Here is a 27,670-nt window from a genome sequence, read left to right as displayed (position 1 = left end):
ATGCTGCTGGTGCTACAGGCGACCATCGAAGCGCGTTGTCAATCTCGAAAGGATTAAAAAGCAATATCATCCCTCCCCCTCGTAACACTCGCGCGTGTGTGTGTGTGGCGAGGATTTACCTTTCACCCCCTCCTTCCTGTTTAAAACCTCTTCAACCAATACTCGCACCCCGCATCAAATGGTACTTCTGCCGCCAAACAGTGACGTCCTGTCGGGCGACGCACTGTCCGCAAGTACGGAAATGGCCAGCGAGGGGACCCGGCTGAAGGTGTCCGTGTCACCCCCGTCAACGGTGGGTGACACTACCACCACCGTTACAACGCCATCAGTAGCAACAACGGCAATCAGCATCTCCACGACGACGACGACGACGCCGTCATTGACGACGGTGGCACCGAACGATGACGTTACGGGTGCAACAGCGGCAATGTTTGGCAGTGCTGGGCCGCTGTCACCGTATCGACCGAGCCGGGTTACGCTCGGTTCCGTCTATCCCTGCATCACGTGCAACCTTTGCAAGGGCTATCTGATCGATGCAACCACGATCGTCGAGTGTTTGCATTCCTGTAAGTAAATCGGATGTCAATGTTGTTATTTTTGTTGCGTTTCCAAACCTTCCCAATTAGATACGCTTGAGCGAGATTTGATTTGCGCGCGAGTAATAAACAAACACGCGCGGCACACACACATGCGCGCGCGTGCCCGCGGACCTAATATCGCAATCTTTTCGTGCGTAACACACCAACACGGACAAAGTAGGCGCGTTTCGCACACCGTGCTTTCACGTACAAACCGGCAACTGTCAGCGGCACACAGTTGACAGTTGAGCGCGTTTGTTTACAATACCGATGAGCAACATCGAAGCAGCAGATTTGGTCGACGTGCATATCACAAAAACCACAGCTAAGGGTGAAACATGTAGGAGATGGATCAGCAGAAACCGGAAACATATTACGCTTAGAGTATGCTCAATCCACATCACATCTCGCCCACACACCCCCAACACCAAGTCGTAACAAAGAAGAACCGGGATGCTCACTAACAAAAAAAAAAAGAGGAATACCCACACACGGTCTGAAGCGGAAGGTTTGTGAATTGAAAAACAGTGAAGGATCGCGGAAGGAGTAAAACAGCACTGCGCCAGGGGTGACCACAAAACTAAAACACACTATTCATTTCATAGCGTACGCCACTATCATTAGCACTAGTGAGATGTGTTGTGCGAATCCTCGCGTACTTGATTGGTTGCTGGTGCTTCGGCAGCGCACAGCGTCCAAAACGTCAAAACCCAACCGGCTTCGTTCCCTGGGCTTAGTAGGCGCTCTATCATAGTCAAACAATGACACCACCTGCTTCGTTTCGACCGGTATTTATCTACTAGATGACACATTTTTCGAATGACAGCTGGCTAGCGAATGATGATGATGATGATAATAAGTATTATGATGATACTCGCTTCTTCCCACACCACATCTACCCGCAACCTGCAGACATAGGTGTGTCGTAGTGTGAGTTTTTAAAGGGGGTTCTAATTATGATGACGTAGAATTAAACCCAGCAGCATACGCGTCGTGGAACAATATTGCAAAATGCCAAACCCAGTCTCGAAAGAATGCGCATATATCGTGTGTATGTGTGTGTCTAGTTGCGTGCAGAACGGCAACTAGCAAAATAAACTCGCGTTATTAATGTTTACAAGCGTCGTACCATCATTACGGTGTTTTTTGTTGTTGTTGTAGCATTTTTCCTTTTCGATTACCGGCCCTCACTAATCAAATGTTTATTTCTTTCTTTCGTTCTGTTCTATTCTCTTCCCATCTGGAACAGTTTGCCACAGCTGCATTATGAAACATTTGCGCACGGAACAGTACTGCCCACAGTGCGAAATGATGATCAACAAAGCGAAGCCCAATATCAAGTGAGTATACAAACGTACAACAAAACGGCAGAGTTTTCATTTGTTTTTTCACCCGTTTGCTCAAAATCTCTAATGTTCCCGCCAAACCAATCGGTCCAAAATGCCGCTTTTATTATTAGCCTTAAAATGACAACGGCGACGACCGTCGAGAGGCACGTACGCATTTCGCGTTGATTAAATTTGAACATTTCATTTCGGTTGCGAAAGCATAATGACAATGATGAAAATGATGATGATGATGATGACACTGGTGACTAGATGCTGATTAGAGCAAGCGTGCATAATCAGTGTCAATCAATTGTTATTTTGCGTGGTTTAATTTAATTCTAATTCATATTAGCTTATTTGGGTATTAATGAGAATTGAAGCAAAGGATTCCAAGCTTCAATCGTAATTAAAGAAAAAAATAGATTTTCATTCTGTGTGTTCCGTTCTGTTGTGTTTACTGTTGGCAGTGCATTATTTCCCAGTGACAGCTGTTGTGTTACCATGGTGACTCATTAGCTGTCAGATGTGTTTGAACATGCTGTTTTAAGCTAGCTCTTCCTCTCTTGTGATGCGTACCTACGCGTTTTCCTTTAAATGCAGACTCATTTTTACGGTTCGAAACATCATCCTTTTGACGCTATTTTCGTCACCTTCAAACTGTCTGTATTATCGGCACCATAGAAAAGCGCATAACTTTAAACAAAAATCCTATATATTTGGGTTTATCGTGCACGAGCCGTGTAACAAGCGAAGCGATCGAAACAAACAAACCTCGGAATGCAGCTCTCTTGTTCTTGTTGTGTGCGTCCGGAGGCTCCTGTACCTTTCGGGAAGATTTTACAGCTGTCTCATCTTTTTCTTCCATCCATCCATTCGTTGTTTCGTTGTGTTGTTCCTTTTTTCCGGATTCTTCTTTTCCTTCTTCTTTATTTCCAACACTCGGAAAACTGCTGACAAGATCCTTAGGGACAATTTCCCGCCATCCTGTTGTTTTTCCCTCCCAATCGTCCCAATCTTCGAACATCGTAGTTGTGCGCCTCCAAGATGGCAGACAGTAGACATCAAAGGGAAAACACTTCTCCACTCTCTTTCACACTTGCCTTTCCTCCCGCCAAAATTCACGTCTCCTCCGTCCTTCGAAACACGTTGGGTGTGTTGTTGCTTTTCACGCGCCTCATGGAACGTGTGACATTTTTGTCGACTCTTTGCTCTCAGTTTCTTGAACAGTTTTTATGACTTTACGCCCGTTTTTGTGTGGAGTCCGGAAGGGGATGGGTATAGGGATGGGGTGGGCTTTACGATCCGTGTCGAAGGCTGCGTTTTATGGCGACCGCTTATGTGTGCGGCACATGTGGCGTCCCTCTAGCTGGGACCCTCAATTGGGACGTCTTTCTGTGACGTTACGTATGAAGACGTTCGTGTTAGTTGCTTGGTTTAAAATCCTCTACCCAGTGCGACCGTCAAGTGTGAAAAGTTTTTAAAAAGGACAGCAGTACATTAAATAAATCGATCAACGCCAGATTGTGCAGCCCTTAGCATCGGAATGTTATAATTCGCAATGGATAGATTCATAAATTTGAAAATATTCTTATCACATAATGGGGGACAAATATTTGTAAAAAAAAAATAATACACGCACCTCATCCTTATTTTTCTTTTTATGATACATTTCACTTCCAAACCCCAAACCGTATCCTAACCAGCTCATGTTTGGTGAATGGCAATTGAATTAAACAATAATACAATTTCACGATACGATTTAAATTTAAAGCCCACACACATACACACATACACAATTGTGAACCATAATTGAGCCAAACTGGTAACAATTTTTCCGGGTTTTCCCATTTGTTGCATTTGTTTGTTCATTACCAATCAGGGATTGTACACTGTGAGATATATTAAGTCGTTTTGGATATTAATAATTGTATTTTTCTTTGTTATATTACATTACTGCTAATTGTAATGTGACTTATGTATGTAAAGTATAATTTTTTATTTTCTTGTCTTTTATTAAGAAGTAAAATATAAATCTTTTTTTTTCTTTTACAATTTTATATTTTGTCCTTCTAAACCCACTGTGCGCCGCTCGGTACAATGGTCACAAAATCTGGCCCGGGCGAGTGAGAGTTAAGCACTTAATTAAGAATTAATAATGGAGCAGATGATGTTGAAAACGAGCAACATGGACAAAAATACCGAATCATAATTTCCATACATTCTCCCCCAATACAAGCGATACACGGTCGCCAAACATTTCATCGATTCTACCATGGTGGGTGTGGGTCGGGTTTTCGTCGACATTGACGACTGCCGCCTGTCATGAGGAAACCCGTCAAAGCATTCCCAAGCAAGGTTTCTCCCCCACCGATCCACCACCATCAATATGGGAGGGAAGGATCGATGCATTGTGCGCGAATGTCATCCTGATGATGATGATGATGATGAGCCCTTTTGCCCTTGAGGCTTTCTGCGCTTCTTCCTTTCACCCATTGCGTCCTATTGTTGGGTGGGCGCTTAATTATGACACCTTTTCTGTATCCGGGTATACAGACTGTGGACAGTAATCAATAAGGTTATTTTGTAAGCGAGTGCATACACAAATATGTATGTGCACGATACGACGATGCAAACTGTTGCCGAATATAGCTTTCACCTCTACGATTCACCTTCCCGGGTGCATTGTGATTGCAAAGGGAATGCAGACATTTTTTTTGGGTCTGAAATGTACAATACAATATAAAATGTACAGAAAAAGTTTCTTTTGTTTTGATCGAAAAAGTGTTCAGTTTGCAATTGCAAAATTTTTACATTCCTTTTTCGAGTGCAAAAATAGTGGAAAAAGTACAAAAGTTGCTATGATTAACTGACACTAGTGTCGTAAATTTCTAAACTTTTCTAAATTACAAAAAAAGGAATGATACAACAGCAGCAGGAGTCTCTTTCCAGACAGCCAAAATACATGCAACGATGGTAAAGCATGCAGCAATTAATAACACCACTGCACAAGACTCTGCTCTCATCGTTTCTGCTGTTGTTGCTGCTGTTGCTGGCACTTGAGTTTTTCCAGTTGTGCGGAACAATTCATTTTCATTTCGGTATTGCACCAACCTTGTGCTGCCCGTGGTAAACCAGGGCAAAAACGGGGGGGATTTGCCGGTGGAAGATTTTTCAAGTGGAAATGATGGGGGGAGGCCGTTGGTTGTTTTTTGGGAGATTTTGTTTGGTCAAGGGAACGAATACATTTTTGGGGTGTCTGGTTTAAAGGCAAAAGCAGAGCATGGGTTTGTTTCGGTTTCGTTGCCTGTTTGTGTTAATGCGGCAAATATTTTCGATTCTCTGTTTTTTTTGCTGTTACATTTACAATGTATTGCTTGTTGGGAGTTTAAATTAATTTGTTTTATGCTTTTTTTGTTTGTTGTTGAACGCTTAGCTTATTTATTATTGCATGTTTTTAAAATTGCTGTGAGAAAATAAGTATTTTTTTGGACGCTTAAGTTATTTATTATTGCCTATTTTTAAATGTAGAAATTATATTAAGTGCTTTTCTGTTTATAAATTTTGATACTCTTTTTATCCGTTTTCATGGTGACTTGATCCTGTCAGGATAAGCGAACAACACGAATAATAGATAGAGTAGATGACGTAGTAGAACTTTTATTATTCGGGCTAGTCAGTTTTCACAGATCCAGTCAGTCCTTAACTTATGTATGAGCATAACATTTTATTTGTAGAAGGAAAGTTAAAATATTTATTTATGCTTACATACAAAGCAATTGTTTACTTTTATTAATAAATTTTTTGTAATAATTTCAAAGAACAGCCGAATAAATAATGAGATCCGTAAGATCCTTAAGATTTAAATATCCATAATCCTCAAGATTTAAATATCGAAGATCCTCAAGAGGGTAAGATTTGATCCTCAAGAATCATAGAATGTCTAAAGATCTCCAGTTATTTCTTAAACTCGCAGTATTGACGTCTCATCAGAGTTTCTAAGAAAATAAAGGCTAATGAACATCTTAAGTAAAGATCCAGAATCATGATCCATGAATCTGAATCTAAAACACTAGAACTGTCATTTCCGGACTTCACGGATAATTGGACATCTGATTAACACTAGAACCGCCGGACCAGTAATTAATGTTTTAAGTAAGACTATTCTACCGTTCTTGGTACAGGTAGATTAGTGGTAGTGGTGAGTAGCCTTACACACGACAAGTCTCAATATAGAATCCCAAGTGAGCCCATTCCCCTTCATCCATGATTCAGCCTATCCAGTTGTCGGTGAACGAAAGTTGAAAATGATCAAATATACTATATAAGCCAAAGACCAAGAGAAAACGACTTCATAACTGAGGTCATTTTAAAATTGACCAAAAAATCAGATTATACCCTCGAGGCGTTAGTTGGCGTTAGAACACTTAACCATCACAGTTATTAACCTCGCGTTAAAATGCAATTGAAAGTTGTTCCTTTTTTTGGGGGAGAGCTTTGGAATTAATCTTTAAATATTGTACCATAATAATACCGGTGCAAAATAATTTTTCGGTTAGGTTTTTCTGATGCTTTTTTATTTTGCTAAAATAATAAAATGATAAAGAAAAAAAAACGTATCCACCGCATAGTTATACTGGCGTTAAGAGTCAACCTTATATCCCCGGCAGGGCATTAAGTCTCAAGGATTTTAACATTTTGCACCGAATTTTTTTTCGGTTAGGCTGTGGAAAAAGGAATTTGGGTAAAATAATCCGCAAACTCAACCGAGTTTCTGCTACGGATAGGAGTTTTTTTTGTGTGTTAGTTTTTATTCTTTCATTCCGTGGTCTGTTCTTTTCCTGTTGGGCTTACTAACCCTTAAGGTATGGCCAATAAAGGAAGAAAGATTTCGTAGCACGATACGGCTACGAAAAGGGGAAACAATTTTTCTTACATTTCAATACTTCATCATCCTTTACGAGCCCAATTTTTGGTTCTCTTCCCCGTGAACATAGGGCTGCCTTGAACGTAAGGAAGGAAGGAAGGATTTGGATGGAATTTTTTTTTTGTTTGCTTCCGTCGAAATATTTCAATTTCTTTCATTTCTTGCATTCTCTTGATTGTGTTGTGGCTCTCTGGATGTACGTGTGTGGTATGTTTCTATGTAACCGTTCGTTTGTTTACTCCTATTCGCGTCGTTCGTTGAAGGGAGTTCACAGAAGTGCCCACCGGATGAGAGTGCGCGTGATAGTTGTGTTCTGTAGGGGCAGTAAGTTCCTCTATGCTTCTTCTGATGGAGAATTGCAAGCCATCAGGACGTACAGTTTATCTAATCCTCCGTAGTCGAATGTAGAATTAGTACGTCTAGGAGATGCTGGAAAGAACGAAAGGCGCCTAAGACATTCACGTGGCACATGGCTATCCAAAGGGGCTTAACTCTCACGACATCTTTGAGTTAACTGAGGAGTCCCAAGGATATATAGTGGTGCTATAGCTCTGTCCAGAAAACTGAGAAGAGGTTTTATTCCTTCCTTTTGGTTCCTGTTCTCCAAACTCTGGTTTTTGGTTGACCGGCGTAACTCGCATTACGGAAGAATTGGAGACTCGCAACGTTTAAATTCTCGAAAGCAGCATAAATCCTACTATTTCCTACGTGTGCACCGTGTGGGGTAATGTGTTTTTTTGTTTTTTTTGTGTGCTTTTTGCCAAAAAAAAAAATGGATCCCTTTTGTTCGTATGCGCATTTCCTGTTTTCTCGCACGGAATATCAGTGAACCTGGGCGTCTACTGTGGCTGTTGTTTTTTCTTCTCTCCTCTATTCCAATATTCTTACAACAGAATAACAAGTACAATGGATGGACATAGACATACATACACAAAAACCTAAACATCGAGAGGAGCATTAGTTCGGTGGGGGTCGTCATTTTTCGTTTCATATTTTTCGAGTGTGTTTCACCACAAACAACACTAGGTGGTCGCAGGGCATAAAACCCCACACTACTAACCACTCACACAGGGTGGAATATGGTTGACCTGCGCTTTTTCCCTATTTCCTACCACTGCGGCGTGCGTCACACTAACGTCCACCACCCCGAAAAGACGGCCGTTTTGTTAGTCCTTCTTTACGTCCTCCAAAGTGCATGGTATATTATATTGCTGATGGACCTCTCTAGGGAAGGGGGAAGGACGAGGGAAGTTGGGGAACGGTTACAACGGTAAGTCAGGCGAAAGCCGTACTGTGGAATCTTTCGAGGAAAAAAAAACCCCGAGAGCCTCTCAGCAAACGGCAGAAACTGTCAAAAACAGGATTCCTCCATCTGGTTAATACCTTCCACAAGGGGTGGAATCCTTGGTTGCTAGGGTGATTGCACATTGTTGGTGCTGGGATGGTGATGGCTGGGGCGAGATAGCTGAGAGGGGTGGCTTACGCGAACCAAATCTTCTGCTGGTTTTACGGGCATATCATCATGAAGCAAATAAATTGCAAAAATATACTACCTTTATTTCGTACATAAAAAGGTACAGAGCAAGAGAGAGAGAGAGGGGGATATGAGAAAGAGAAAACATTCCCTTCAATCACGTGTCTAGAACTTAAACATCGCCTCGTGAATGCTTGTGTACATTTGTACGTGTGTGTGTGTGCACGTTCCATCATTATCATTGGTATTATTCTCTATACATAATGCCCACGAAGGGCATATTCCGGAAGGGCGGGGGGCTTGTTGCGTGACACACGGAAGGGAAGTAAATAGTGATGGGATGAAAAATATATAGAAAAAAAAGGAAAAGAGGCTTTTTCTTTCCCTAAACGGAGTGAAATCCTGAACAAATATTTTGTACCGGTACTGCTGGGACATCCCGAGATGGGAAAATTTATTGCTGTATGTGTGTTGTATTTATTTCCCTGTTAAATATGTCCATGTGTGTATGTGTGTTAAAGCGAACATTTGACGAGAATGAATTTCTGTAGTAATTTTATTGAAATCAACTAACCAATTGTCATGTGAAGTGTTCTTTAATTTTGGACTCCCTGTTGATGATTCAATTTCCCAGCACAATGATGGTAGATGATCGTTCACATCGACAGCAGGGCGGTGTAGCCGACCACATGCATTTATTCGGTAGCTGCTGCTGCCGGTAATTCTGCTGTCCGGAAAGAAGCGTAGGGAAAGATATAGAAACTATTAACAAAACAAAAGCGAAAGAAAACATGTTTGTCTTAAACCGCGCAAAGGGCGTAAGAAGAGAACCGTTCAGCTTGAAGCAAGAAGAAAACGCGACAAAAGTCGCGCTCGTAACGGACCTTTTCCGTTTCGTGGTGAGTGTTTTTTGAGTGTGTGTTAGTAGTGAAAACCCTGCACACACATAAACGCACTTAATATTTATCGTATAAATACTTACAGGGCTTTTTAACACAAAACGCCGCACCCGCTGTTCGATCATTCGCTTATTCGTTTGCTCTTATTTAAATCATTACACGATCGCACGATCATCTAAGGTGTTTTTTCGTCTCTTTCCTGTCTCGAGGAAGTGTTCTCTCACATACCTTCTTCGCGGCTGGTACACATCGTCGTCGTACGCCAGCTGAACGCGGTTTGTTGCGTGCGAAGAGAAAAGATCGTTTTTGCGTAGGAAGAACATTTGTTAATTTAATGGTGAGCCGTTAAAGCACGAATGAGGAAGTATTCTTCCGTATGTCGGAAATTGACTGATCGATGAGAAGAGTAAAATTTGTGGAATGTTTTTGCTTTTTTGTGTAAATGTTTATGTAATTTGCTTAGGCTTTAAATTTCTGTTCACCTATCACAAGAGTTCATTGCTATAATTCATTATTGCTATAATTTATTAGTAATTCGTTTTCATAACTCTGTTTATACTATCTACTTAAAGCGTTCCCAATTTTGCTTTTTTAAAATTCTATCTGAATTTAATTGTTATTTAATTTTATATAAATTAAATTTACTTGTTTGCTTTGAATGGTTTTATTATTAAATGTTTCATTTAGTTTAGCTTCTGTCATTGAGACTGTTTTTATGTGTATTAATGTCGTAGACATTAAAGAATTTAATTGTAGATAACTGTGAATTATGTGGTGACAAAAATGTAACTGCCAAAGATGGATTATAATAATTAACTGACCCGCAATGAACTGTGATCTCTACAGTAATAAACCGTTGAAGAAACAACGTATAGGAACAGACCCTTTTGCTCACTTTCTTACAGCTAAACTTAATCCTAAAGGGTGTAAAGGCGTCTTTATGGAAGGAACATAAAACATATTTCACTCGATAAGAAAGGGTCGCAGGTCTCTGGTCCCTCTTATAGCCTCTCTGTTCACTTTCCAGTGTTTCTTGTCATGAACTCAATAAGCAAGTCCCATATAGTGCCAGATACCCTATTCTACAGTTGAAAATGTGACAAATATGTTTTTTTTTGCTTTTTACTCTTTTACTCTCTTTTTCTCAATTTTGCCCTTAATGCAAAGCTATACCGTGTTTGAAAATTGAATTCAAATATTTTTTCATCCTTTTACCCATATGCCGCTCCTTGTTGTGGAAGGCTTTATAGTAGTACGGAAAAAGCGGTACAAGAAACAAATCTATCGAAATACATTTCCATTTCCTTTCCTGGATCACATACACACTCGGCTCTCTCGGCTGGGTTTGGGGTTGCGTTTGGTCTAGGAAAAACAAAATAGAAGAAGAAACCAAAACAACAACCGAAAGCTTGACAACTCATTCAATCATGCATTAATCATGATCCTTCAGCAGATTCCGCCCGAAAGAGGTAGGAGCTTTGCACACAGCAAACGTTCATCAAATGGGATGAATTTGGTTTTTATTTCCTGTGTACCGGGTGTGTGTGTGTGTGTCTGTTTCATCTTTGACGCACGTAGAGATGAAGGCAAATAGCGAAAACAGCCAAAAAAATGCATCAATTGATTGCAAGTGGTTCATTTTTGACAGCTAGCTTTAGTCAGTTATTGGGGTTGGTAAGTTTAATGTAAAAAAAAAACACCACTCCACCCATTTTGTTCCTTTTTAATCGAAAGGCAGTTTTTCCACGCATGGTGGTACAGAGTAAAAGTAACAAAAATTGCGTGAAGAAAAAAAATCACACGTAATCATAATGAAACAGTCATGTGGCGTTCGTACGCAGCTTCTTCAATTATTAATATCCTGCTGAAATATTCCCTGTTATGATGAATATAAATAGTACACTGGGTAACAAACAAACAAAAAAAAACACATTGAGCAATGTTTTGTTTTGTCCTGTTTTTTTGCACTGTATGCGCGTGTATCGTGTTTTTGTTTCTCTTGTTTCGTTGTCTATTTTTGCGTTGTTTTTATAAATTTGCCTTGTTGCGCTTTCGACATTCTGGTGTGGAGTGATTCCAGGTTTTTTTTGTGTGTTGGTTATTTGGTACTTGTTTTATTTTTGTTTCTTTTAATTTTCTTGTTTGTATGAATTTTTTTCTCCTACCTAAAGGGAAACCAAAACTCAAAACACAAGATTATATTTAAAACAGAAAAAAAGGAATTTGGGGGAAAAAATACTGATTCTCATCCTTTAAATCCATCAGCCCGAGTGTTTCGGAATAACGTGCTGTTTTGGGGGAGGGTTGGGTTGGGGAGGATGAAGAAGAGCTGATTGGTTGAGCGAGTCCTGCCAATAGACTCCAGGACTTGCAGCAGGCAGATCCACTTTCGACCGTGTTCGGGTACCGCCCGGAGGCTCAGTTTGTCCGCTTTATCCGGTGTGTTCTTTCATTGAAAGCTCCCACTACTCGCCCCAACCCAACCCTCCTTGGAACATCGGTTTTGTTCCACTTGCACTTTAATCGCATCGGAAATCGCACATCCATCCGGATCGGATGCGGCCGGACACAAACACATACACACACACACACACACACATATACAGCAAAACTTTTTGGGTGGAAAAAATAACATCGAAAATACCGAACCCAATCGTCACCGGTGCGCGGCATCGTACAAAAAAGGGAACACGGCCTTCCGCGAGGGGGTGTGTAAAGGTGCAGAATCGGTGAAGCAGGGATGGGCGGTAATAGCCATCAGTATCAGTAATGGCACAAGAGCGCACTGGGAAAAGCAGCGTCCCAGAGTCCAGAGAGAGCATAATCATGTTTCAATTGCGCCCGCAATACGATTCCGATTCTCTCGACCCTTCTTCCAGACCTCGTCTCCCCCTCAATCACCCCCCACCCTCCCATTCGATGTTCCGGATTACCTTCATCTCTTCAGCGTTCTGTGTGTTTCACGCCCAATCCTCTTACCCTTCTTCCTTACGCTTCCTTCACTTCCCTCGCCTCGCAATCCATTCACATTCGCAGGACTCTTGGAATGAAATCGAAAATCCAGATCTCCACATCGGCTTTGCCTCCTCGGTGGGTGGTGGAGAGCCGGTTGGATCGTTCGGGATTCCGGGAGCATATTCTGCTTTTCGGGGGGAAGGAAATGGAGATGGACAGAACAATATAGCAAAAAATAAAAAACGGAAAGAAATAAAAAAAATCATCCCCCCTCTCTGGAATACAACGAAACAACAGGAACGGAAACAACAACAGCAAAAAAAACAACAATCCTTGCCACTCGCATAAAACACGGTTTTGCTGCAAAAACGAATCGCCGGAGCACAATCCGGAGTTGCTTCCTGTGTGTGTGTATTTTTTGTTGTTGTTTAATGGTTTATTTTGGAGTTGTGTGTGTTATGCTCCCAAACCCTCCGGACCCTCGCCTCTTCCCTCTTGGTGGCCTCGATGGCGATTCTCAATCTTTCACCTACCCACCTCAGCAGTCAGCAGATTCCCCTTTCCTTCCTCACCAACAACTATTTTCGGTATGTATGTTTGACTGTTCCAAAGGGAGAAAGAGAGAGAGAGAGAGAAAGTGAGATAAAGAGTGAAAGAAATGGAGCAATGCACAATTGCATTTTATGGTTAAACTGGCTGCTGCTGCATGGAGAACTCCAGGCAACTAACAGTGAATTCATTCCCTTTGCTCTACCAACTACTACAAACTAACCCTTAGTTGCTATTCTCTTTGCTGAAAAGGATGGGCCGCAAACGGTTTTGCTCGTGGCGCACTTTGGTGTGGTGGCTGTGGTGGCCAAACGGTGCTGAAGCTGTAGACAAAAAAAATCAATAAAATCCAACTACTGGCGACGACGGCCAACGACGACGACGACGACGACGAGGATGATGATGATGTGGCCAATGGAACGCTGTTGGTGGTAAGGTTAGCCGGCGGAAGGTTCGAACATTCGAAACGCGTGTGTGGGTCAAGCGACCCGAGATGAGGTTGACTCTCCATATGTTTGGATATTATTTCCATCCCTGGTCACCCAGGTTGTCGTGCTCTCTAGAGAGATCTAGTTCTGTAAGTTCAAAATTCTATCTTCTAAAAATCTATTTTTGCAACAGCGGCACTCACACAACCTGCCAACACAGTGCCATAATACAACGTTTTTGACCGTTGAACATGTTTTGCAGTTCAACTCTATAAAAGGTCATATTTTGCTCAACAGGAGATAATTTATTGTGAGATGTTTTCGTGTTTTTATTTCTTTCCTGTTTAACACATCTGCACATATGCTGTGGCTCATGAAGATCATCATGATTTCTTGTAGTCGATCATCCCGACCGGGTTGTAAATGAATTTAAAATTCCTTTCTTCAAGGTTTTTGGGCTGATGTGTGCTATAAAATGTTTTTTTTTAGTATCACTGTTTTTTTTTTTTTGCTTATTCCATCAATGCTAATTATTTGAAATCATCTAAATGCGCTTCTCAACTCTGTGCTGTGCTATAAAAAGCTCAATCCACAATCCATGCCGCTCATTATAATTCGTGTGTCCGAAATTCCGGGCGTTAAAAAAAAGAAGAAGGTTCGCCTGCAGATACGCTGGTCAACATTGGTTTCAAGTTTAAGAAGTGGCGAGTGCATGGGAAGAATTCGTGTCTTATGGTACATCATAAAAGGTGAAACGTTGATGAATTTGCCATCCCAAACAGGTACCTTGCTATGCAATTGCATCCATACGATGGTTTATAGAGTTGCATTTTTGCAATGCATCCATCTTCGATCGGAATTTATGACCCGTTCTGTTGAAGCATTTTTATTACATTCGCTGTCCTCATTTAGTGATGGATTTTTGTGCGAATTAATTAAAGATCCAAAGCTTGACTTGAATATTTTTTGTTTTAAAGCGTGAAAGTGACTTAAAAATACCCAAAAATGCGCATGTACGATGTACGAAAGCATCTTTCTCTCTAAAGTCGCGCACCATCGCATTAACGTTCATTAGGAAGCAAAATATAAACTATTTACCTTTGGTATTGTTATGCTTTTAAAACGGGTGGCACTCATTTCTATGCAAATTTGCAACGAGCTTTAAGCGGTGAACATGACGGCGATGTGATGGACCCAAAGCTCACGATGGGTTGGGGCGATGAGTTTAAACATTTCATAAAACAATAACAGGGAAAAAATAGTATAACCATGTGATTTTGAAACACGGAGAAGAAAACTGGATGTGACAATAAAACCTCGTTGAACTGTGGGATAGCGCAATTCGAAAATGTGGACATTTGATTTTTTTATGGATATACCTTCCAACTTTTGTTAATATTTGGGATAAACATCTTTTACATTTCTACTACAAATATACTTTGAGAGGACATAATACACTAAAGTTAAAGTTGATTATAATTTTTAAAAAACACTCAACTGATCTTATGAATATGATATTTATATTCACACGTTTTCTAACTCTCTAAAACTAAAACTATCTATCTATCTCTATCTAACTGAACTGCTCTGTATAATTCTTCTTCTCCCTCACGCCTCTTCGATAACAAGGTATGGGAATCCAGTTTTCTGAATCTCCCTTTACTAATTCACTATATTGGGCTTACGTTCCACGACTTCAAGGATTTCGAGATCAGCAACTAAAGTCATTAGTCTTTACTTTTTTATCAAGTTTTTCCAATTACTTGACAACCGTTATCATTTCTGTTTACATTTAAAAGAAAAAAAATCTAAATTATTAAATATGCTTATTAATTTCAATTGGTACGTCTGAAATCCTTTCCACAGAATAAAGTATAACTTTGGTTCTTCAAACCAATACAACAACAAAATTTGGAATTTCAATTTTGACAGCTTTGAAATTATTCTTTAATACTTTAATTTAATAATAAATTGGGCTTAAAAGTTGAGCTTTATTTCAGGAAAATTATATTAAAATATCAAAACTATTGTTTCCTAAATTAAAACCAATGTCCGCTCTGTGTGCCACCGTGCGTTGGGGTACTATTCGCTAGTCCAGACGCTTCTTTATACCGCGATCCATCATTCTGTATTGTTGTAAATGTTTTTTTTTTGGTTTCCTTTGGCTCTTTAAATCTCATTTTTCCCTCCTTTTGTCGCTAATTGTCGCGAGACACATCGCATTATGTCACGAAGAGTGGCAGCAGGACTTAGTCTTCCGTCTACTACCTTTGGCTGAATAGGTAGTCCTCGGTTAGTTCGTTGTATAGTATTCTCTCCTACTTTAGATTAATATTTTCCACCGGATGGGACAAATTCGGTGATAAAAGAAAAGCTTCCTCCGTCTCTTTGTCTTTCGGGGAAAGTCTCTGCAGTTTCAGGGATGTGAGGAAAAGATCGTTTTTTTATAATTAACATTTTAAAAAGAACCATTCCCAACGGAGTTATGCTAGGTAAGTGGTAAAAACGCCATCCAGTAGCACACAAGGATAAGAGAGAGAAAAATGTTAGTTCGCGTACCAGACTCGCGGTGTATATGGTTTGGTTGGGAAAGTTTTTCCTTCTGGGCTTGGAACTTCCCTGCATTCGGAGTCTTTGGATCGGGTGTGGTGAAAAGAAATCGGGAGTTTTATCACCACCAGGACGCGATCATCGGTGAGGTGACACAGACTGGCAAAGAGCATCGTGAAGGGGTTGAAGTAATGCATCTCCTTTATTGGACGAGACTCGTCTTGTACTCCCTTTTTTCCAGCACCATGGTGACATCGGTTTCGTGAGTGTCTTTGTTGTTATCACTGTGTGTCCCGGTTGTGTCTGTGTGTCGGGCAAGAGATGAATCCGACCATTTCACTGGGGGACGTTGGTCGCGACTTTGGTCGGTTCTTGTGTGCACACCATAAATTCCACCGGAACGGAACGAACACATCTCAGTTACCACCGTCGGGTGTGAGTTGTGACTGGTTATTTTTTTTTTACCAACTGTAGCATTCGCTTCTGGTACTCTGGCCCCAGAGAAAAGGTTTAACAGTCAGCACACACACAAAAAAAACTACTGGACCGGTTTTTTGCTTGTGTGTGTGTGTGTACGTGGTGGAACACGATCATAATTGGATGTGACCTTCCGTTGAGGCATGGAATCGTCGATTCACGTGGGGCTGGTTAACGTTGTGGAGTTTCATGTCAGTAGGGTGTCCTTATCGAGAAAATGGAAAATTAAAAAAAAAACAACTGAAAACAGTGGAGAGGAAAACAAATGGGAAACATCGAAACAATGTGTGGGTATTGTTGGCTGATCCATCCTGGTGGACAGATATGGGTAGCCCACCTCCAGCCCTCAAGGTGTCTCTTGGGATATTGGTCCCTCTTCGCGCAATGGTGTATGTGCGCCTGTTTCGCCTACGGGGGCCACAGCCTTTTGTTGAGTCAATGTCATCAACGTGTGTGTCAGCGGATGGAACTCATCCATCGCCGAGAATAAATCGCCGATCCGGAATAGCCAAACGGAAAGACACATTCACCGTGTTTTCTGTTTGGAATTTCCACAAATCCGCGAGGTCATCAACTTGGTTTGTAACGCGCGGTGCTGCAGGTCGATGCAACTTATCGATGTCAGGTTGGAAAAAGGACAATTTATTCTTCCGTGCAGCGAAATGGATGATAAAACCTTGCGGAGCTCTTAAAGATTGGCCTAACGGGCAATAGAGATAAATTTCTTCCACAGCTTCACTGTTCGTTCCAATTTCTAACGACAATGATGGAAATCCATTCCGAGTTTTCGTTCGTTTGTTAAAAGGCGTAAAAAGTCATGACGTACATATATGTGGGCATCTCATTCTCATCCTTCTGTCTGACGTGTGCACCCACCCCTCTTATGTTGTGGTTGTTCTGGTGTTTGTTGAGGAAGTTCGATGATGGATGAGTTCCATCTGACGTGTATGCGGATGCGTATGATTGCGTTTTGGCCGTTACGTGGATAAATTTTTAATTGAACATTCGACTCTTCTACGAATGGCGGGGATGCGACTCATACGTTGGTAGGATCTAATCATTCCAAATATGCCGTACGGTCGGGTGGTTCCTCGTTGGTAGTGTAAATTGCTCGTTAGCAATATTTTTTTCTTATTCATATACCGAAAAAAGTTTGAATTAGAAAGGAAAAGCATTACCTGCACTATTAAAGATATTCATAATTGGACAGTTAAACTGAATGAAGCAGTCATTTCTGAAACTAATTTTGTGCTTATCTTATTGCACAAGTAGCTTTCCATGATTTCCCCAAAAACTACACACAAACCCATGCAAATGATCAACTTTTCAACTTAAAGCTTTTGCAAATAAAAAAACGAATTCTTTGAAGTTACGCTTACCCATCTTTACCAAAAAAACGGCCTCCCCAGAAAAGAAAGTCAACTCCTGGCAGAGTATCTTCTGCAGTCGAAGGGTGATATTTAATTTGTCAAAAAGTTAGCCGCTGCAGGGACATGAAACCCATGTTTTATGAGGTCTGTTTTAATGTGGTGCAATTTTCGGGTGCACAGGGCAAAGACAAAACCCTGGGATACGTCCCGTGCGCCTCTTGCCATGTTCTCGCCTTGTATATCCTGAGGTACCTTTCCTTCTGGCTACAATCAGAGAGACTCGCAAAATTAACGGTGAAAAGGGATTGAAAGAAGACTAAAACTCATCCAAAAACCGATGCAACACTTTCGGTGCACCCGAGAAGAGAAAGAAGAAGAGCTGTTGACGGTTACGATGGTTTTTAGTGCTCCCCACAGTCTCATTATTCCACTACTGTAATTAGTTTCCTTGGGTTTTTGGCTCCAATCTTTGCCGAGTGTGCTTTTTGTGTGTGTGTGTATATGTCTTTCTTTTCTTTTCCTGTTTGCTTGTGGCGGTAAAGGCTTACACAGCGTTACCACACGGTGACTCTGTTCTGTTCTCTCTGATGCTTCTGGCAACTTCTACGTCTGATGTTGGATGTCAGATTTTGGTCAAATTGTCCTCTCTCTCTCTCTTTTTTCGTTCTTTCCCTTCAGAAGGGGGGCAATAAGGCTGTGTTAGGTGGTTGGTAAAATGGGTTGGAAAAACTTCTTAATTTCGTTCCTTCCGAATCTCGCCTCCGACGACGACGAAATAGTGACGAACAGAACACCTCCCGTCCCGAGGTGTATACGGTGGCAAACGTTTGTCTCATTTATCTCTCTTTGGTTTGGGTACCGTTGTCGTTCAACGCCAGGGAAATTTTTTTTCGGGCGACCGTTGTATAAATCCGTTTCCGTTCCATTTCGATGCACTCACATCCCTCGGAAAATGGGGGAGAAAAAAAAGGTGTTGGTGAGGAATGCAGCCACCACTTTTCTTATTAGAGCGCTACCAAGCAAAAGACGACGAATCATCATCATCTTCATCCGTGTGTCAACCGCATCGCGTCATCACTACCGCCTCTTGAAGAAATGGGTGCGCTGAGATTGAAAATGACCCCTCTGACCCGTACATCTCCTCTAGTACTTACCGCGGTTACCATTTTGGGCTAGAGCAGTTTCTCATTCCCGTGCATCTTTCTTTCCTTCCAGACCGGATGCAACGCTGCAGGCGATCGTGTACAAGCTGGTGCCGGGACTGTACGAAAATGAGCTGCGCCGGCGGCGTGCCTTCTACCGGGTGCACCCGGAAATGGCCGCCATTGCAACACCGGAGCAACGGGGTGAGGACACCGAGTATCTCATCTTTAGCCCGAACGAGAAGATCTCACTATCGCTGGAGTACGCGGAAAAGTAAGTACTGAGTCTCGGTATCTTTTTCTCTCTACCTAGCTTTAATGATTTTCCATCCATTTTCTGGAACCGTCGATATGCGCTTTTCCTTCAAAGCGAAAAGAAAATGAGGCAACGAACGTCAAAACAGCTTGAGAATCAATTTTCATCTCATTAATTTTTGTGTTTGTGTGCGACAGAAGAGGTAGGGTTTGCTGCCATCTACGGGTAATGTCACGGTTTCTGCTTCGTGCCATTACCCCGAAGGGGGAAAATCGTTGGAAGACGCATACGTATCCTTGTGGAGTTAATTTCATTTTCACTGTTACGAAAGCTTGTGTTGTGATTCTTCTACGTGTATCGTGAAGAATATATATGGATAGATTTATAATATTTTAGGGGATTTTTTTCTAACCACAAAAAGTATAATTTTTCGAATTACTGATCACCTATTTTGAGGGAAATGAAATGGATATTATTTTTTTCATGTTTTTGCCCCCGGACAAGCTTATCTCATCTCACTTTCGGTCGTATAATTGTGTATTTAATTCATCCTCAGGCACATTTCATATCCTTCCCTCTAAGAAGCGATAAAGAAATCGAATAATTCATGAGCAATTGTCTCTCCTGATGGTAACCGTTTTGCCAAGCAAGCGACAAGAAATTCTACGAAAAATTGATAAAAATATAACCGAAAAGAAGGAGCTGGCCGTAGGACGCCGTCCGTTGTTTGATTATTTTGATTACATCGCAATTGAGCTGTGATCAGCAACGGATACACAGAGGGTTTCCATCATTTCCAACACTCCCCGTACTGGACAATTTTTTTTCTAGAAGTGTAGCGTATTTTTATTCGCATCCCAATACAATCCTTCAAACGGAGACTGGGTGGTGTACGATCGAATCGATATTTTAGAGCAGGATTCGAACTGTCGACCCGTGCTGTAAGGACGCCTCGCAATCAGACACAGTGTGTTCCCTTCGTTTCGGTTCCGGATTCTCCTTTCTCGATTGTTGGTAGATTCTTGTTAGCCTTCCTTGCGTTGCTTAAGATGGAATGGTTCACACGGTTTGATGGTAATGTTGTTCTTTGTAGTAGCCGTCCTCTACGATCTGAAGCGAGCGAGTATAGACCCGGACCCTAGACGTGGACGTGTCTTCAACACGGTATTTTCCTTAATTTGAGTTTCCTCTTCACGTTCGGTAAATACCAATGAATCACTCCTGGTCTTTCGAGAACAGGAGGAGGAGGGCGCACACCGGATGCAAAAGGAGACTATCCCACTAGCCAGCTATTCCGGATCGACAATAACTATTAGCCACCGCCACCGGTTCGTTCTTCCACTGCACGGTCTACATGCCTTCGAAAACGATGAAGACAACCGAAGAACCCCAACCCGAAGATAAACCTTCCGGAATGAACATTTACCGAAAATTTTCTCACCCAGCACCACCACGCTATACACACTTAGACGAGTCGTGTGTGAGTGGGCAGGGGAACGATCTGAAAGGGAAAGACAACAAGAAACGATCGGAATATGGAGGAGAGTGTACGTGCGAAACTGTCCACGGGGTTTGGTTGCTTAAAGGAGAGCCCTCCAGACATCTTTCCATCCAGAGATGCTGGAGCATTTTCGCCGGGTAGTGTGGAATGTCTGGAAAACGCGAAAATTATTGCCGACGATAATTTATATCGTCAGTTTCCTCCTACGACGACTGGTCTTATGCATGGGGTTGATGGAGGAGAAGGAAATTAGAAATAGCATCTGACTGGTTCCGACTATATACGGCAATAGCCGTACAAATATCGTTTGAGCAAAGGAAAGATACAGATAGGGAAGAAGAAGGTATCGCAAGATGAGAGTAAATTGTCCACAAATTCGACAACAATTATATTAAGAATATCTAACCGAGTGGAAGGATTTATTCATCAAACACATGGATTCGTTTTTCTTTTTTCTGACAGAGAGCTAGCAGAGGACAATGAGGAGCTGCTGAAGGCAAAATATCTACTCTGTCCGGCCATCTTTTCGATCGGGCTGCTCAAGAAGTTTATCATCTATAAGTACGGCATCTCGGAGCGGCAGTTTTGCGTGGAGATTATGTACAAGGTGAAGACGATCATCCTTCCCGACTACTACACGCTGATGGACGTGGCTTACATTTACACCTGGAAGAGGGTAAGTTTGTTGTTCCTTTTCGATTTTTATTTTCCGTTTTCATTCCCCATCAGCACGCTTACGACTGTGTCTCAATCGTTTCCTTTTTTTCCCTTTTTGGGTTTGTTATTGTTCTTTGTTCTACGCAGGACGCTCCCATGAAGTATTATTATCGTATTCGTACGACAGAATCGAATCCGGTCGAATTGCCGGAGGTACCGTTGCGTCGTTCGCCCAGTCTTGTCAGCGCTGGCAAGCAACGGACTACGGCTGTAGATGACGAGGACGATAAGGAGAATGTGCATCTCGAGCAGTTAGTATCGGAGGTGACGGCGAACGAGAGTGACAACAGTTCTAGCAGCAGCTGTACCAGTGACAATCATCATCGCCGTTCGGAACATTCTGCCAAAACTGTGGAAGAGTTGCCTAAGCCAATGACGAATCCGGCAGCGCAAACAGCTCCATCAACTGCTGAAGCACCGGCAACTCCCACTCCGGCACGGAAGAATGAATCGATCAAGCTAAAAATTGAACTGAATAAAAATAAGTACGTGAGTTTTCTGCAGAGTCCTCAATCGGATGAATCGGTGGGCAATACCTATTCATCCCCCAGTGCCTCCGTCGAAGGTACAAAGTCACACAAATCCGAGAAAACTAAGCGCAAACGTACGGATGCGCTAGCAACGCTGCAACAGATGGAAGAAAACTCACGCGAGCTCAAGATTAAGATCGAGAAGATCAAGGACATGGGATTGATGAGCAGCAAGCGCGAGAGCAAGAGTGCCAAGAAGCAGCATCAGCAGCTGGCGGTCGTACCTTATAAGGTTGAGTTGAGTTCGGCCATTATGCAGGGGCTGCAGGAGTCGGAGCGAGATTCGAAGCGATTGCATTCTTCCAAGAATGGTTCGGGTTCGTCTTCATCGTACCGCAAGTTGAAGATAAAGTCTCCGAAGAGTGGCAGTAGTAGTAGCAGCAGCAGCAATGGCAGCAGCCCAGAGGACAGCAAACATCATCATCCGATTGTGTTGAAGATCGATCAACGTAGCCCAGACATGGCTACATCGACCTTGAAGTTTGGCATGCCAAGAAAAACAGATAAGAGCATGACACCATCACCGCCACCGTTGCCGCTATCTCCACCAACACCACCGCCACCGAAGCGCAAATTCGAGGATGAAAAATCACAGTTCCTGAACTCGTTTGAACTGACACCGATCAAGACGGAACAATCTTCACCCACGAAAAATAGCACTTCACCCTCGCAAGTGGAAAATGTATCCTCGTTAAAGAAATCTCCAACGTCCAGTGTTTCCCCTACTGCCGCGAGTACAGCATCGGCAACTAACACGACAACAACATCCAATGGAAGCACTACGCAAGTGAAACGAAAAGCAAAGGATACGGCTGGTGGTGCAACACGATCCGGCTCCAAGAAGCCGAAGCTGTCTGACGATGAAATGAAGGCAATCGTCGAGAAAACGGTAGCGGAAAACATTCGGTCACCCTCGGAACATATCGTACCACCGATTTTCCTCAAGCCAAAAGTTCCACCGGTGGTGGTTCCTGCATCGGTTACTTCATCTCGCCAGCTGTCGCCACCCTTGCTATCTGGCCCAGTTAAATCGGAATCGCAAACGACGCCCCCATCCAAGCGGGATTCTCCGCGACCATTCGTATTCAAGACTCCACCTCCACCGCCGCCGATCGTATCGGCAAACAACATTCCCGCGGTGAAGCCTTCGCAGCAGGTACTGCCAGCACCGATTCCTCAGAAACCATTAACATCGCCTACGAGACCGTCAAGCACACCGGTGAAGCCGACAGCGACGAAGCCGCCGTCATCAGCACCATTAGCACCACAAGCGCCTGTACGGAAGCCGACAACTCCAACCAAGCTACCGACTTCAACACTTGGCGGTGGTACGAATGCTGCTCCTCAACAGCTCAGTAATGGCGCTAGTGCTGTTCCCTCCAATGCGACCACTCACAATGTCGCTACCGGAGCAAGCAAGATTCAAAAACCATTGGAGCTGAAGCGTGCCCAAAGCAATCCAACGATCAACATTCTACCTCCTCCTGTGCCACAAACTGCTTCTATGCCGCGTGATACGGAAATCAGCAAACTACGTCCAGAGGATCTGAAGAAAAACGTCAAGGTCTATGGACCTCCGACATCGGTAGAACAGCCGACCATTCCAGCTAGAGTGTCGGACACAACTAGTTTTGCGATCCCGAATAAGGTCGCACCCAAGACGACTACCACGCTCTCCGTCCCAGCTTCGACGAAGACTTCTAGTACTTCATCCAGCGCTGGTTCTACAGGGCAGCAGGGTGGTGCAAAGGGACGACCACTAAACTACTTGAATTATGCACTGTTAAACAGTAAGGCAGCCGCTGCCGGTTCCCGAACACCGATCCCATCGTACTCATCCAATTCGCCCAGCTACTCACCCGACTCCCCACAGTACAATCCCAATCTTAATTTCTCCCCGAAGCAGTTCAAGTACGCTAATCCACTCGCGTACAACAGTCATCTGCAGAACATGCTGAATGACCGCAAGGCTAATGGTGGTAGTACGTCACCACCATCGGCTACTATAACCATACCTGCGTCATCACCATCTCCACCACAGCCAAAGGAACAGCCGGTTCCTTCCATTACGATTTCAACCACCAATAAACGGCCTGCATCAGCGCTCAGTCCCGATGCGGAGGAAAAGAAGCTCCAGCCACCGGAGAAACAGCCGATGCTGCCTAACCCGCCGAACCCGTTGGATAAGTTCCCCTCGGGCATACCGGACGGATTATCGGTGACATTAGCTACGGAAGAGGACGATGCGGCACGCATCAAGAATGTGAACAAGCAGCTGAAGAATAACTTCATCGAGATCCGGGCACTGCCCGATGTTCCGGTTACCGAGGTGAAACTTCCACTTCATCCCAATGCCGGACCCAAGTCGGATCGTCGAACGCCCCCGTCTAAGGTTGGTGTTTCGGGTACTTTGCCCGCTACAACTGTACCGCAGGTAGCACGCAAATCGATACCAACCATCAATCCCGCGTACAGTGTAGCCAACAGTGTCGTCCCAGCAAAGACTTTGCCTTCTTCTGCATCCTCGAACACCAGCACTCCGCTAGAAACGATGCAGCGCAAGATCTACGACATTATTGAAAAGCAAACCTCATCCGATGGTAAGACTGGTGCTAAATCGTCTCAGTCGAAGACTTCCACTTTGCCACCTGCGTCTCGACCAAGTACCCCCAAAGTGTCTACCTATCCGGTTACGGCTGCCAACAAACTCAAGCATCCTAATGCTACTGTTCATGAGAACGGTTTGCTGAAGTTGAACAACTATCGTGAGGTGGATTTAATACCGAAAGGTGTCAGTCTTGGCACGGTACCCACCACTCCAAAGTCATCCAGCTCCTCCGTTTCACCTTCTGGTACATCCCGAATGATGCCTCCACCAGCTTCACAGGCCAAATCGATCGTTCCGATCGCACCGAAACCTTCGCAGCAAACGTTCGCCAACGGGCGGATGGCTATGTCGCCACCGATCCAACGATCGCCGACAGCTGTTGGTGGTTACCAACAGTCCAAGTCTAAAACACCTCCCTCCCATCTACCGTCGATGGCAAGTATGGGCCCAATGTTCGCAGCAATCGGTGCATCCGGTGGTACACCGTCGAAGAAACCACCGGTTGGTGCGTCTACTACACTCACGTCAGGCACTGTCCCCCGGCGTAAGATTGTCCCAACAAACAATTCAACTTCGCTGCTACCGGTAAAGTCCTCGATATTTTCTTCTCCATCATCTGCAAGCGGTAGTGGATCGAAGCTCATTAGCAGCCCCTCCGACTTTATCACCCTGCATCCGCAGGGCCCGGTAACATCTTCAGCACCATCGTCCCGTGCATCACTGACCTACACTTCCCCACAGCAGGCTGCTCTATCTCAGATGTTTAATAATCATATGATTGCCCGTCAGTTAAATGGTCTCTTAAGCTCTATGTACCCCTACAATCTGCACCAGTATCCACAACTCAACACCGGTTCGCATATGCATATGCCCAATGGGTCGGATTCGGTAACAATCACGGCATCACCGATGAATACGGCTCGTAATGCTGTGTCTCAGAATACGCTTACCGTTACTGCTATTCCGGCAGGCAGCACGGTATCTAACGGACGAGGCAACAACGCGAATGGTAACAATGGATCAGGACCCAACGGTGGAGGAGGTCCCTCTAGTAGGGGCTTCGGTGGAGGTGGTCCCAATCCAGCATCACGCAACTCTTCCTGAGTAATGCTGATCGAGCTGTAGAGTGTTTGTTAACAGTGCTAGAAAGTGACAGGAAATGGCATTTGGATGAACGGTCTTACATTTCCTTTCACTTTCTTGCGGTCTAAAGAACAAGCCTTTACAGCCATAGATAGAAAAAAAACACTTCTAAAGGGCATATACTTGCAACCAAGCCTTTGCAAAGGAATAATCGATATATTGAGACTGAAAACTAATGAAACAAACACAAAAACTGATTAGTAGAAGAAGCTGACAATGTTTGCACTGAGAGGAGAAGCAAAGAGAGAAGTTAAGAAGAGATGATAATGAGAAATGTCAAATTCCAGTGTGTGAGTATGTGTAGTAGAAGAAGTTAGAAATAAGCTAAATGTAATAGTATAGTTGTCGTTGTTAAATGTTATACAGTGAATGTTTATTAGTTTACAGTTGCTCCTAGAGTTATTACAACTGTCACACAAAACAAAACAAAACAAAAAAACGAAATTACACACCCCACCTACCTACCTGTCGCAAAACCCTATTGTGAACGCTTTTGCATTGCGATTATGATTGAAATGTATTATGGCGTAAAAGGCCGATGGATCAACTTGTTTTGGAGTATGGAAAGCAGACTAGTTTTTATTTTCAGTTTGTAAATAGTAGCACTGCTTTAGGATGTGAGTACACTGAACACACTGAATCACCAATATTATTGCCTTTCGAATGAGTAACCTCTTTCCTTTCGACAACAAGTCGATAACCATAATAATATTGCTTGATGTTTAACGTGAGTGTAAACCCTTTCTCTTGTTTACGCGACACATTTGCCTAGTGTTATCGATCATATGCTATCTTTATCAAGCTTATGGAACTGTTACTGTGTACCGTTTCTGTTTTGTGCTCCGTAAATTTTATCCCTTTTGCAAACCTGTGTATGCATGAGTGTTTAGTGTGTTGTAAAGATAATTTTACAACAACCGAGGAATTGCATATGCACCTCCAACTACAAACAGATAATCATATCTTCTTGAACTTTAAAATGTATAAGCACTAATGCTAAGTGAAAAGGGCAAAGGCTGAAACGTATATAAGCAATAAGAAGACAGAAGTAGAAGTAAAACAAAAACAGTGTAGAATTGTGTAGAAATCAGAGATGTAGATGAATGTGAAACAAATGAAAAAAAAAGATAAACAAATGTGAAACAAATGAAGTGAAATTTGCACATGAAAACAACGATTGAAGGAACTGAGGAATAAGAAAAGGAACGTGTATCTGATGGATGTGAGTTAGTGAATATAAGCAAAACAACAATCAAAACAAGCTTGCTGATTACCCTAAGGTAGGACGCAAACCGCTGTTTCTTCTTCTTCATTTTGTTACTTTCGTTTTCTGTATTATTATTTCTATATTTATTACTCCGCATATTACTTATTCATGGTTGTATGAATTATGTATGAGAGGAAATAATTAGCGCAGTACGTTAAGGTCGTTATTTTGTTGGATTGAAATGCATTTGCGGTTTTTTGTTTTTCTTTCCTTTCTTTTAGTCGTATAAAAATGTAAAAAGAATTATCTTCGTATGTTGATAAAATTATTATTTATCATATTTTTTGCAGCCATTGCACACATGAGTGTGAAACCACCCTTATTATAGTACGTAAGTGTAGATAAACTGTACCCCCTGTTACTAATAAGCGAGTCATTTAAGCTAAATGTGAAGCAACAACTTTTAGTCGTTTGTATGTGAAGCAAATGTTTGGTAAAGAAAAAGAAATAATTGTTATAAAATGAAACAACAAAAAAAGGAGTGAATCGGAATCCGATTCACATTCCAGTCCGATACGGGCCAGAACGATTTCTGTATACTATTACCCATTAAGGCACGACATCCGTATCTCTTTGTGTACGTTTATTTAGAATAACCATCTCAAGCAGCAAACAACTAAAAAAAAGCTACTACTCGTCATCCCACGTGTCGTGCACCTATTTATGATAAGTTGTACAAAGTTTTGTAAATAAATCACACACTTTCCCCGTGAATGCGACGGTGTGGGTTTGTACGAGGCGAACCTTTATACACGCTCGAGTCAGATAAAATAAATGCACATATTATTCATAAAAAAGTTAATAATGCAAAATAGATGTTTTTTTTTCTGCTGCCAAGTCGACCTAGAATGGAAAGAAAGCTTATGGATAGCAGTGTCCACCGTTTGTCCGAAGCAAGGACGTGCTTATAGTATTGTTGTCATTTAAATTCTGTCCCTCCCGGGTACAGGTAAGGTAGAACGCCATGGTCCCTG

The 27,670-nt window shown here is 42.6% G+C and overlaps 2 protein-coding genes across 2 annotated transcripts in view; one reads left to right on the top strand and one right to left on the bottom strand.

Annotated features, from left to right (window-relative positions):
• Positions 1–27,670, bottom strand: part of LOC125771996 (uncharacterized) — a 439,681-nt gene that overhangs the window by 161,429 nt on the left and 250,582 nt on the right. The window lies entirely within an intron of this gene.
• Positions 250–25,836, top strand: LOC125771935 (polycomb group protein Psc). Its single transcript, XM_049443130.1, has 5 exons — positions 250–566; positions 1,828–1,918; positions 18,748–18,948; positions 20,894–21,107; positions 21,236–25,836. The coding sequence occupies exons 1-5, from the start codon at positions 428–430 to the stop codon at positions 25,388–25,390; spliced, it is 4,800 nt and encodes a 1,599-aa protein (XP_049299087.1). The 5' UTR covers positions 250–427; the 3' UTR covers positions 25,391–25,836.

Source organism: Anopheles funestus, chromosome 3RL (assembly GCF_943734845.2).
Source record: "Anopheles funestus chromosome 3RL, idAnoFuneDA-416_04, whole genome shotgun sequence".
In the NCBI taxonomy this organism is placed as follows: Eukaryota; Metazoa; Arthropoda; class Insecta; order Diptera; family Culicidae; genus Anopheles; species Anopheles funestus.
The sequence above is the reverse complement of the archived record's forward strand: the minus strand, read 5'-3'. Positions and strand labels throughout refer to the sequence as shown.

Excerpts from the sequence above, each read along its gene's own strand:
- LOC125771935 (XM_049443130.1), top strand. The coding sequence starts at position 428 with ATGTTTGGCAGTGCTGGGCCGCTGTCACCGTATCGACCGAGCCGGGTT. Across the intron at positions 567-1,827 it reads CGTCGAGTGTTTGCATTCCT|TTTGCCACAGCTGCATTATG; the intron begins GTAAGTAAATCG and ends CATCTGGAACAG. Across the intron at positions 21,108-21,235 it reads ACATTTACACCTGGAAGAGG|GACGCTCCCATGAAGTATTA; the intron begins GTAAGTTTGTTG and ends TGTTCTACGCAG.